Genomic DNA, 12,655 nt, shown 5'->3' with positions numbered 1-12,655 from the left:
TACCCATGAGCAGAAAGGGGGAAGCACAGGCTGTGTAGATTTCAACCCCTTCTTCATTTATGGAATATTCCCACGTGTACATGCTGGCTAAGACTGATGCTACTCTCTAGGCCAGTATGGGGCATACAGCACCAGGGGAAACAGACAAGAAGACAAGCTATTACGATACACTGTGGTCCTTGCTGAGACGAGCAAACACATAGGTGCCTGGGACACCTAACCCAGACCTTGGAGATGCAGGTGAGGGTACAAATGGTGAGGGACTTACAGGAGCAGGAGGAAGTGTTCTAGGAAGTGTTAGAGCATGGGCACAGGCCTGGAGGGGAGAATCCTGGAGCAGAGTTTCCTGGAAGATGGGTAACATTAACACCTATTGCTGTTTCTGCTTCAAAAAAGGGGTCTTGAAGGGTAATGGCCAGGGTGGGCTGGGAAGCACAGTGGTCAGGAGAGTATTTTCAAAGCCAGAGTGTAAACAGAGCATATGCTGGAATACTGAATTTTCTGGCAGGTTTGGATAAAGTACAAATGAGTATTTGCTATCAAATGGACTTCAATGTAATATATTGAGTCTGCTCTAGCTCTGGGGGAGGAGAGCTGTGTTTCCTGCTTGAAGGCTCACAAACATTTGTGAAGCAAAACTTCACACCAGGGGCAATGTCTGGGAACTTTTACATATACTCTGTCACTTACGTTTCACAAAGACCATGGGAGACAAATATCTTTACAATCTCCTTGGTGGAAATAAGGAGACCAAAGCTCAGAGAGGTTCTGTAACTGCCTGACACACAGACAGAGCTTCTGATGATAAGTTTGCTTTTCTCCCTTATTTCAGCTTGCCAGAACTGCAGTGGTCAAGTAACACCTCACCTGTATCAAACATTTTATTTTTTTCAAATCACCCCCAATACTTTTTATCTGAGTTTATTTATGACAACTCTGTGAAGGAGGCAGAGGGTGTGTATTGCAATTTGCAATCACATTCTTCCTATTTTACTGATGGTAAAACTCAGGAATGTTTTGGCCAATGTTATGTACTACTAAACAGGTGCAAAGCCAGCTCAGACAAACCACTTCCCAATAATAAGTCCAGAGCTCTTCTGATTTGCCCCCTGGACTGTTCAGAAGCACGGGCAGCTCTTTGAACCATCTAGGTCAGAATTCTGAATATATCTTCAGCCCTGAACTGTATCCCTTTGGGTGTCCAAGAAGTACAACTCCAAACAAATTGCTCTTTCCTCTCTCCAGCAGAGTCTCAATAGAATGGTATATGATCCAGCAATCCCACTCCTGGGCACATATCTGAAGGGAACTTTACTTCGAAGAGATATATCCACCCCAGTGTTCACAGCAGCACTATTTACAACAGCCAAAGACATGGGAACAACCTTAATGTCCATCAATGATGATTGGATAAAGAAGTTGTGGTATATTTATACAATGGAATACTATTCAACCATAAAAAAGAATAAAATACTGCCATTTGCAGCAACATGGACGGACCTTGAGATTGTCAGTCTAAGTGAAGTAAGCCAGAAAGAGAAAGACAAATATCATATGATATCACTTATATGTGGAATCTGAAAAAAAAGACAAATGAACTTATTTACAAAACAGAAACAGACTCACAGACATAGAAAACAAACTTATGGTTACTTGGGGGGAAGGGGATAGGAAGGGATAAATTGGGAGTTCGACATTTGCAGATACCAACTACTACATATAAAATAGATAAACAACAAGTATATACTGTATAGTATAAACTATATTCAGTATCTTGCTGAGAATGAAATGAAAAAGAATGAAATGAAAAAGAGTATGAAAATGAATGTATGTTATGTATATGCATGACTGAACTAGTACGCTGTACACAAGAAACTGACACATTGTAAATTGATTATACTTCAATAAAAATAAACAGGCATATAATAAGTAGGCATGATTATCATCATTAAAGAAAAATGTATATAGGCCTTTGTGTACCTAATATATCTTACCAACAGACATCCCTGAAGTGGCCTATAAATGCATTGTATACCATAGCCAGTTGGTTTAATATTTTATCTTCACCTTCAAAGAAAATTTGATTATGACCATCCTGCTTTATGTCTTGTTAAAAAGGCAAGTAAAATACCACTGTACTAGAGAACCTTATTCTAGAGATCAGGATTGTTCTGAGAAATCCCTACAAAGGTCTTTTTGTAGCTTTTTTTTTAAATTGAAGTATAGTTGATTTACAATACAGTCTTTTTATCGTTTGAGCCCTAGCTTGTAGTTTAAAATTCTTGCAAATGATTTAGAGGTAATGTCATTAGTTCTAAAATATAATACTGAGAATGAATTAACTTCTACTAGAACTTTCTCCAGAAAGGACCTTTGTTTTTAAGCCCTGTGTTCAGTTCTGGAAGCCACTCCTTGAGAAAGCCACAGGCAAACTGGAGCACACCAAGACAGGGCAAGGAAATCAAGACAGCCAGTGGTTGGAAAACTCTGTCTCAGTGGCATAGCTAAGGAAGTATCTACCTTGGAGAAGAGAAAAAGCACTCCTCTCTCTCTACGAATCTGAACAGCCATTAGGTAAAAGGAGGATTTGCCTTCAAGGGTAGCTCTTGAAGAAAGTTTCAGGGATGCCAGTGTCAGCAAAAACTTCCTAATAATGACATTTGGAATGGACTTAAATGGAATGGGCTCCTTGATAAGATCACAACCACCCTAGCAAGAAACTGTTCATTTAGAGATTTGGAGGGATCCTCTGAGGGAGAAAGATGAGAATCCTGCATTGAAAAGGAGAAACACACAACCTTCTAACTAGGAGACTGTGTACAGTCCCAAACAAGGACCTCAAGACAGTCCTGACCAACTCTGATCCCTCTCCAAGGTGCTACCATGACAACCTTTGTTGAACTGCCCTTTTCCTATTTCATCTGCCAGCCTGATCCCACCGGGAATGTGAATGAAATATGGAGGCTAAGGGAGAGGAAAAGAGAGAGAGAGAGCAAGAGACTTAAAGTGAAAATAATTTTTAAAAGAGAACTGGAATGTTGTTCATTCAGTGAGAATATGATTTACTCTCTGTTGACGATGAAAACTTATCAGTTCCACAAGGACAAAACTATGACCTAATGAGGCCCAAACAAAAAGAAAATTTCTGGGAAGAAAAAGGAAACATTTCCAGCACTGGGAAGTTGAGCCTGGGCGTAGGCCAACCATGTCTTGTACCGGCTTCTGGAAAGGAACTTTGGAATAATTCAGGAACTGGATCCCTTACTCAGTTATGTACAGGAAACTATCCAAATCCAAGTTCCAAATTTTTGGCACACCTGAAGTCATGCTTTACTCTTGATTTTGCAAAGACTGCTTGATTTCTACAGTGGATTTGTTTGGCAATTATTATTGAGAATGTATAGAACACAGATGATAATCCTGATCCCCATTTTAGAGAGAAGTAGACATAACAGCACTGTGTATGAGAGCATCAAAGAGTACGTCAGGAGTCAGTTATCTCGGCTTCGTTCTCCTACCACTCATAGTGTGTGAGAACTATAAACTTCTGAGTAACCCTAGACCGCCGGTTCTCAAAGTTTAGCCTGCATGAGAATCAACCAGAAGGTTTATTAAAACAAATTGCTGGGTCCAACCCCAAGAGTTTCTGGTTCAGTAGGTCTGGGTTGGGGCCTGAGAATTTACATTTCTATCAAGTTCCCAGGTGATGCTTGATTCTGCTGGTCCCAGAAACACATTTGAGAACTACCACCTAAGACCAACGGCTGGTCCCAGCCCTGGCTACATCTGCACTTAATTAAAAGATGGTGATCTCTTCCCCACATCCCCCATCTCCACAGATGTTAACTTCATTATACAGGATCCATGCCTAGTGCCCTTCTGATTAAACTTCCTCAGTTGACTCCAATAAGCATTTCCCATGAAGACCACCCAGAAACCTCAGAAGGTCTTAAGTCTATGCGTGTGTGTGTGTGTGTGCGTGTGTGTGTGTGTGTACTTTAATTCCCACACTATACAAGGGACAGACGTTGGCCTACCAAACCTTACAAAATTTGGGCCTTGGTTACTTTAAAATTTCCTTTCTCTGTAGCACTTCATGGCAACAAAGATGTTCTAAGTTCCTCCTGTTAATGAGATCCAGGTTTATAATTTTAGAGGCTTTTTCAGATCAAGAATCTCGAGTTAGGGATATGCATTCACTAGAACTATGGTATAATAAATCCCATGTCTACCAATAAAAAAGGAAAATTAAAAATGTAAGAATTGAATAAGAATTAGCTTAAAATTCAATGCTTACACATCATGTATGCATCATAAGATATTTAAAATTATTACTCATTGAATCTGAAGCAGTCCAAATGGCTACATTGACTAACTGTAAAAAATAAAATCCTAGTCATGTATTTTAAATTATAATTATAATGTGCTTATTTTTATTAAACTCAAATTCAGAACAGATTATTATGAATATTTTATCAATTCTACCAATTAAAATTTACCAATTTAATAACCAAAAGAGGAAACAAACTCTCTGTAAAATAAATATTCCTTTTTTTTCTGAAGAGGAGTATAGTTTGATATTTAGGTGATTAAGTAAGGATAGTGAGCTAAATGTCTGTAGGAACCAAATATTTGCACATCTGTACATACACAGAGAGTGTGATTCAGCCAGCACTAATTCTTTAATCCAATGCTTTTATCTAGCCCTCATTTACTAAAGATACTTAGAGGAAGGTAAATGTACAAAATCTGCTTCTAGCTCAGATGAGGTACCCTGATTAATGGTGCAAAAACTGAACATTGCATACTTAACTAATGCATTGCCAATATGTGTCAAAGCATTTCAAGATGAAAACACAAGATTACTGTTAAATACCTTTAGGAATTCAGCTAGGAAGTGTAATCCTCAGTCTCCACAATCTGCTGTTTTTTTTTTTTTTAAACACAATACCTTACACAGAGTAAATACTTAATATATTGTTTTTTATGTTGAATTCATTTTGAGACTGCGATGGCTGTTGAATCATTTGAGAACTTCTACACTAAAAACTGTGATATTGTCCAAAATAACAAATGTTGAGATGACTGTTTGTCTTCAACTTATGATAACTTCGTGTTCATGTATCTTCCTCTCGTACAGTTTCCCTCAGAAGTCTTTCTGGGGGAGGAGTCAATCTTCTAGTCCCTCTTTCAGAAACTATCTGTTGATGAGAGCTATGGGCACTTCAGGGGCACCTCCCAGTGGCAGTGGCATAGTCTGTTTCCTCAAGATTAAGAGTTGTGGTTTTCTTTTTTTTTTTTTTTTTTTTTGTCATTAAGCGTATGGAGAAACAATACCGTTTGCAGGCTGTGGTGTGGGTTTTTTCTCTTGGGCACCACAGAAGGACACCAACTTCATTTTGTAATTTACCAGCATAAGCAGAAAAGGACTGAGAGCAGAGAAGCCTGAAGAGAGGGCTGTGAGAACAGCTGGAAAAAAGACACAGGCTGCCAAGTCCTTCAAGAAATAGACTAAGATAAAGTGAGAAATCCAGAGTGGAGTGATCAGCCACATTAATAAAATACTGAACTTGGCTCCTCTAAGGATTTCAGTTTCTGAATCATCATCTCCAATCCAGATGTCACCATATGTCATCTTCTTTCTTTCCAAAAGGAGAAAAGACATCCAGAAACAGACAAAGACTAAGATGGCTAAAGGAAGAATATCAATCAGAACTAAAAATATTTTCCCATAGTAAAACTCTACTTGCTTGTTTCCAAAGTCAATTAGGCAGTCTATGTGAATCCTGTTAGTAGACAAGGGGTCTGTATCATTTCCTGCACGCAGGTATTCAGATTTTCTAGTATAAAGTAATACAGGGATGTACACTGCCACTCCAGCCACCCAAAGTGCAGAAACCACCTTCAAGGGATGTTCCTGACAGTCCGGGTTTGGAGTCTCACTCAAGGGGTGGACAGTCTGGTAGAGCTTCCGGAGGTAGAGCAATGCAAAGTGTAACATGAACCAGATGGCCAGGGACGTCGTCAGGGCCTCTGTGAAGTACAGAACTTTGCAGCCGGCCGAATCCAACATGAAACCAGAAGAATAAACAATTTTCATGACATTCACCACCGAGTTTTTAATGAGGTGGACGAATCCAAGATTGAAAATTAGAAGAAAGGATGTCTGTAAACGCCCAGTGATACATTTCCTTGTAGAGTAAAATAAACAAATGTTTCCAACAAAGCTCACAAGGATTAGAGGGGTGCAAGCGATGATCTCAAGAACATCCGCGGATGGCTTCATGATAAACGGCAAGTCCGTGAGCTCAAGCATCGTCTGCTTCACTTTGAGTCATCAGGCATTTGGAAAACTTTTATGAAGTCTTTAGCAAAGAAAACCTGGGTTTTCCTAATCCACTATGTTGACACAATCATCAACTGGTGTCATCATAACAGGTCAGAGATGGTCTATAACAGAATTCTGCTTGCTCGAGTGCTGAGCTGCTGAAAACAAAACAGCTTCTCAAAAGGGTTCTGCTTTATCACCTCTTGAGACTTAACTATAATGAGAAAGTCCTAGGTATCATCACTTAATTAAGAGTTCTCAGAAATGTATTTATAGCACTGTAATGTAATTTCCTAGATGCAGCGTGATACAATTTTCCACAGTCATGAGGGAGAGAATAAAATTAAATTTGTGACAGCAAAGGACACGTGGTCAGAGGTTGAAATGACCCTCTCCACTCATGAAAAAAATTAAAGCGAGAGGTTCTGAACAACAATGAGGATTTCCAAACAACAAAATGACATATTACCAATGACATTAATAACATGATAGAGGTTTATGAAGTAGAGCAGTTTTCTAATTTCTCTACTGTTTTTGCAAAGCAGGAATACTGTTACCTGTTCTGATGATCTCTTGGGGTTGTTGGGATTACAAAAGAGATGGTAGAAAATATTTCTGCGGCCATAGGGGAGGGAATAAAGAAGAGAGGGAGGGAGGAAGGAAGGAAGAAAAGGAAAAGGGAAAGGAGGAAGACATTTTTATAAACATGGGCATTATGTCCATGACCAAATCTCTAACTTCCTGGTTAAAAACACAGTCTGACAACTGGGATGTCATTAGGGAGATACTCCCTACCCCTCCCTTCCACCCCCCACCTCCACCTCCACCGCCAAGTCAGCACATGAGGCTAGTAAAAGATTTCTGTCCTAAGTATGGTTGGAGAGTGCAGAGCAAGGACAGAAAGATGGGAACAGACTATTTTTCCTCTATTTGCTTCTAAATTTTGCTGTCAATCGTCCTGTTCTATACTGTCACACATATGCTTCACTCTGACCCAGTGGCACACTGGAGCCAGCTTGCACTGACTTGAGCTACTGTGCACATCTCTTCCCAGAGCTGTGCTCAGTGACTTCACATTGGATGCCTGAAATTGGGTATGCAAGGAGTATTTACACCAGGGGAATTAGCAAATGCTACAAATTAGGGCTTTTGGCTGGGGAGGGTTGTCTCACTAAGATACTACTGGCCTGACCAGAAAAACACAGATTAAAGTGATAAGAAATTAGTTGGTATTTTATCTACATAAGGATAAGATCGGTATTTGGTGGTACCCACCAACTCCTTCAATAAGGGTATGTGTATGAGGTCTAGAGCACTGTTAACAGGTAGGAAAGCTAGATCTTGCAATTCCATTGTGGGAAAGCTTGGGCGCTGACACTTCCTACTAAATCCTTCATCCCTAATTGGGTATTAAGACAGGTAGCCAACTCAGAGTCCCCACACCACATTTTTCTTCCCTAAGAAACATCCATTACCTCAGTGTCAACTGCAGTCAAACGGGTACCCCTGAGTTTGTAGTAATAATAATAATAATAATAATAACAATAATATAGTAATAACACAATAATAATGCTCATGTTGGCTACCATTTCTTTAACATCAATGTGAGCCAGAACCATGTTGGTGTTTTACTTTCTAAATGAAACCTCATTTAACCCTCAATATCATTCTTAGTTCATAGATAAGAAAATAGAAGACCAGAGAGGAAAGTAAATCCTCATGCTAAGTAATGGAGACAGGAATCACAGCCAGGTGTGACCGATTCAGAAACCACTGTTTTTTAACCACTGCCTCTCCACACGCGCTGTCAGAGCATGGATTTGCTGTGGACTGCTCTCCGTCTCCCCCTAATGACTTACAGTCAGCACACCCAACATATAGCACCTATAATACACTGCTTTTGAGAAGAGTTTCTTTAGGTTTAAAGTACACAAGTTATGAAGATTAATGGACAGCAATTAGTCTTCTCCATTCTCCTACAATAATAAAAATGCACATTATGGGCATTTACACTTCTGCATCTCGTAAAGATCTTTAAGCATTCTGTACATCAGTTCAAGATGCTTACTTGAAACAGGGCTGTTGCCAGCAGCAGCGAGGCCCCCACTCCTGACCATGTTTGAGCACAGGGACTTCCGGAGTCAATGTGTAGAGCAGAGAAGGGCACACCTAAACAGCAGGCAGCACACAGCCTGCCTTACCTGGAGACTTAATTTGCGGTGATGAATTAAGAAACTGTCTACATGATGCTATTTCTCAAATATGTCCTAACAGTAACAACTCATGCAAATACTACTGACTTTTCAGAGCTGAGGGCTAAGGGTAAAAAAACGTTTTTTAAATCTCTCCTCTCTCCCAAAAAAAGGCTTACATAAACATTTGCTTTTCAAAGGATTAGTAAACATGTAGTATGTTCCTCTGCATTAGGGCAAAAGTGTAAAACATAAATGTCATTTTTTTCCTTCAGGATTATTTCTATACTAGAAAAAAAGCACACATTAAAATATAAGGGGAGTAAAATTAATTTTTGTGAAGGTTCGCTTGACTGATGGATAACACTTTTCTTTGTTAACTATGACACAATATGGCTAAAGAGGTACCTTCATGAGACTGCCTCATTTCGCAGACCCAGCATGGCCTAGATGCTAAGGACGATACAGAGGAGTGGAAGCTACTGTCCCTGCCTTCAAGAGTCACGTGGTCTAGTCATACGAACACAAGGATGCATAATATATATGTTGTATATATTGTTATATTACATGCATGTATACACACATATCATTTATTATAAGATATATTTAAATAAATTATTTACTAATAATTAATAAATCATGAATAACACAATGTATAATAAACTGCATGGTCATGAGTACAAGAATAAAACACTGAGAGAAGAGAAGGACCCATGTGGGCAGAACTATTTTTAATCTCCGGGTCACAGTAAAGGAAACTGAAGCTCCTAGAAGTTAAGCCACTTGCCCTAACCAGCAGGAAGAGGTGGGACTGAACTCCAGACCTCCTGCTTTCAACAGTTCTTCCTGAAAGGGAAAAGGGAAAGAGCAAAGCCAAGCTGACTGACTTGAGAAGCAGAAGTGCTAAGAAACCTGGGTGCTGACTCCAAGTCTCCCCGAGAGCTGCAGCAATGAACTCCCGATGGCAGAAAGCCCATTTCTAAGAAGCACGGACATGGTCCAGCGCCAGGGAGGGGGCCCAGGAAGCCCTCCTGTGTCCTCCAACTCCGAGGGCTGCATCCTCCTCCAAGGAAGGTAACTGTCATGCGTCGCTTCAAGGAGGAAAGAAAAAAATTCTTCCGTTGGAAACTAAACATTGGCTCTGCCAATCGGACTTCACTGAGGTCATTTGAGAACGGAGGAGTTCAAAGGTTCTCTACGGCTTCCATTTACTTTGGCAACAGATTTAACAGAAAAAGAACTGAGGGGGAATTTATACGGTCCAGGCCGTTTTCCAAATCGCAAACTGCTAAGGTTATTTAGAATTTACTTTAACTCGCAATCACACGTAAAGTGGTTCAGATGTAAATGCTTTCCGTGTGGCTTAAGGCAATCTAGGGTTCCTCAAGGGTACATGTGCAGTTCTAATATTAAAGATTTGGATTCAAAAATCTCAAAGTACTTTGGGTTCCTCTTGATTAGAGGCTGCTGTTACTTTATGCAACGCTGGGTAGGAGAAGAAATAAAACACACTGCCTTCATTTGGGCATTAAGTTCTCACAGTAGCGCTAAGATAAACAAATCTCACAGGCTGAGGGAAGGGCATTTACTCCTTTAAATTGAGTATGTAATATAAATAAATGTCTTTTAAGAAGAGATGCCTGAAACTTGAGTCTAAGTCTGAATCTACAGGAGGGCACTCATTTATTTTAATGATCAGCACAGCGCATATGGGGGCGGCCATGCCCTCCTGAGAGAGGCGCTGCTCTAACCAAGCAGGATAATTCACTAAGTCCCAGAAAGATGCTGCCTGAAATCGTCTCATTTGTTCACTGGCCAGGAACAAATTGATATTTGCATTTTTATATAGAACAAAATGGAGGGAATTACCAGATCTTTTATCTTGCAATCCATGGCTGCCTGAAGGTTTTTTCAATTTTCTCTAAGGCCGTCATTTTGTGACCAGCCAGGGTAGGACAGAAAACCTCTAGCTCCAAATTAGAAGTGAATGGAGAGGAACTTCAGGCTGGCTGGGGCCACAGCAATTAAATGGTAATTGCCTTTTAGATATACTAATACTGCTAATTATATTAGTGTGCTAAGTGCTGGGAAACGCGCGTAAGAGCTTCGGGCCACTCTGGTGTAGAAAAGGAGCTAAGATTGATTAAGCCTGGCACTGAGCTGGACCCATCACAGAAGTTCTCTCCTGAAATCCTCACACTAACCCATGAGGTATTATTAGCTTCCATAAAGCTGAGTAATTTGCCCCACTGATTCCAGTTGTACGTGACTGAATCAAGAGTCCCTCCAGAGTTATGTGGTTCCAAAGAGCAGTGGGTTGGCAGAGCCTTGAGTAGGAGTGGGGAGAAATACGGGATTAAAAACTGGAAGAAATTTGGTAGCAGAGAAAGATGAGAGTCTTTGAAAACCAGATGGTGAAGAAAAAGTCTGAGAGTGTGAGGACCCTGGTGGTGCCTTTCTTTGCTGTAGGTGGAAAGAGAGGGCCCGGGATGGGGAAGCTTTGTGGGCAGAATCTGGGGCAGCCTCACCATCAGAATACAGGAGGCTGGGAGGGCAGGAGCTGCCACTGTAAGAAGAGTGGCCCCAATGTCTGAGGCTGAAACGTGTATACACACATATGTTTGTATGCATATAGATGTTTATGTTTAAACACACATAGTGACGTGTGTGTAAGGTGTGTGTAACAAGGTGATCACAGGTCAAATGAAATCGTGAACCCAGTCCAAAGGTTACAAAGTGTTATACAACTGCTAGTTTTAGTATTTATTTCCTAAAAATCATATAGTCAGTCATAGAGATGCTTTCTGCTCATAACTAGAAGGTGCTACTTGGGCTCTTTGCCAAAGACTGGAATTCTAAATGCACTGTCTTTGCAGCACAAGCTCAGTCTCTTGGCACGCAGCTGGGGAAAATCTCCCCAACCTTCTCCAGGCCTGACTCCAGCCCTGAGCCCCTTGGTCTGCATTAAACCCATCTCTGGCTTTTTGCACCCTGACCACACACATCCTCAAGTCTCACTAAGTCTACAAGTAAAACTCATCCCAGCTTCGGATCCCATCCCATCTTCTCTCTCCTCTCCTCCAAACATCTCAAAAGGGGCATCTACATTCACTGTTGCCACTTTCATGTCTCCTTTTACTTTCTAACCCACCTCAACTTTTTACTTCTTTTGCCTTTGAAAATTATTTAAACAAGATCAACTTCCACCACTAAATCCAGTGACACCTAGACCAGTCCAACATTCTTTCTCTTTTTCCTTTAAAGGTCTAATTTTTTTTTCTCCCTACAGATCCAAGGACCACTTCTCTTCCCACTCAACCACTGACCCCTGTATGTACAGATATCCATCTGCTCCCTAATATCACTACCCGGGTGTCCTATAGGCTCCCCAACTCAAACTTGACCTTACTTAGCAATACCATCACCATCGTCCATCACCCAGATGAAGTTAGAGACTTGGGTATTATTCCTGGCCCACTCCGTCTGCCTCACCTGTGCATTCAATCATTCTGTCAATTAAATTTTTATCCTTTCCATCCTTCCCACCATTTCCTTATTACAGCTTCTCATTGTTTCTTGCTTGAATGAATGTGAGATGGATAAAACCAAAGACAGGGAAATTAGTACATTTTTGCTTCTTCAAAATCATTCCTCTACCATTATGGAAAACACTATGGAGATTCCTCAAAAAACTAAAAACAGACTTACCATATGATCCAGCAATCCCACTCCTGGGCATATACTCAGAAAGAACTCTAATTCAAAAAAATACATGCATCCCAGTGTTCATAGCAGCACTATATACAGTAGCAAAGACATGGAAACAACTTAAATGTCCATAGACAGGTGACTGGATAAAGAAGCTGTGGTATATTTATATAATGTAATACTACTCAGCCATAAGAAAGAATAAAATAATGCCATTTACTGCAACATGGATGGATCTGGAGAGCATCATCCTAAGTGAAGTAAGCCAGAAAGAGAAAGAAAAATACCATATGATATCACTCATATGTGGAATCTAAAAAAAGAAAAAAAGAATACACTAATGAACTCATCTACAAAACAGAAACAGACTCTCAGACATAGTAAACAATCTAATGGTTACTAGGGGGAAGGAGGTGGGAAGGGATAA

The 12,655-nt window shown here is 40.3% G+C and overlaps 2 protein-coding genes and 1 long non-coding RNA gene across 8 annotated transcripts in view; 1 reads left to right on the top strand and 2 right to left on the bottom strand.

The window, feature by feature from the left end:
• The window catches only part of SNCAIP (synuclein alpha interacting protein), a 142,639-nt gene that overhangs the window by 74,827 nt on the left and 55,157 nt on the right, over nucleotides 1–12,655 (bottom strand). The gene's annotated exons all lie outside the window — the stretch shown is intronic.
• On the bottom strand, nucleotides 1,114–7,104 carry LOC123613238 (uncharacterized). The gene has a single exon (XM_045507782.2). It carries the CDS (start codon nucleotides 6,314–6,316, stop codon nucleotides 5,315–5,317), a length of 1,002 nt encoding a protein of 333 aa, XP_045363738.1. The 5' UTR covers nucleotides 6,317–7,104; the 3' UTR covers nucleotides 1,114–5,314.
• On the top strand, nucleotides 9,206–12,061 carry LOC141577073 (uncharacterized). The gene is made up of 2 exons (XR_012505610.1): nucleotides 9,206–9,594; nucleotides 11,810–12,061. It is a non-coding gene; the product is annotated as an uncharacterized LOC141577073 (long non-coding RNA).

Source organism: Camelus bactrianus, chromosome 3, assembly GCF_048773025.1.
Source record: "Camelus bactrianus isolate YW-2024 breed Bactrian camel chromosome 3, ASM4877302v1, whole genome shotgun sequence".
In the NCBI taxonomy this organism is placed as follows: domain Eukaryota; kingdom Metazoa; phylum Chordata; class Mammalia; order Artiodactyla; family Camelidae; genus Camelus; species Camelus bactrianus.
The sequence above is the reverse complement of the archived record's forward strand: the minus strand, read 5'-3'. Positions and strand labels throughout refer to the sequence as shown.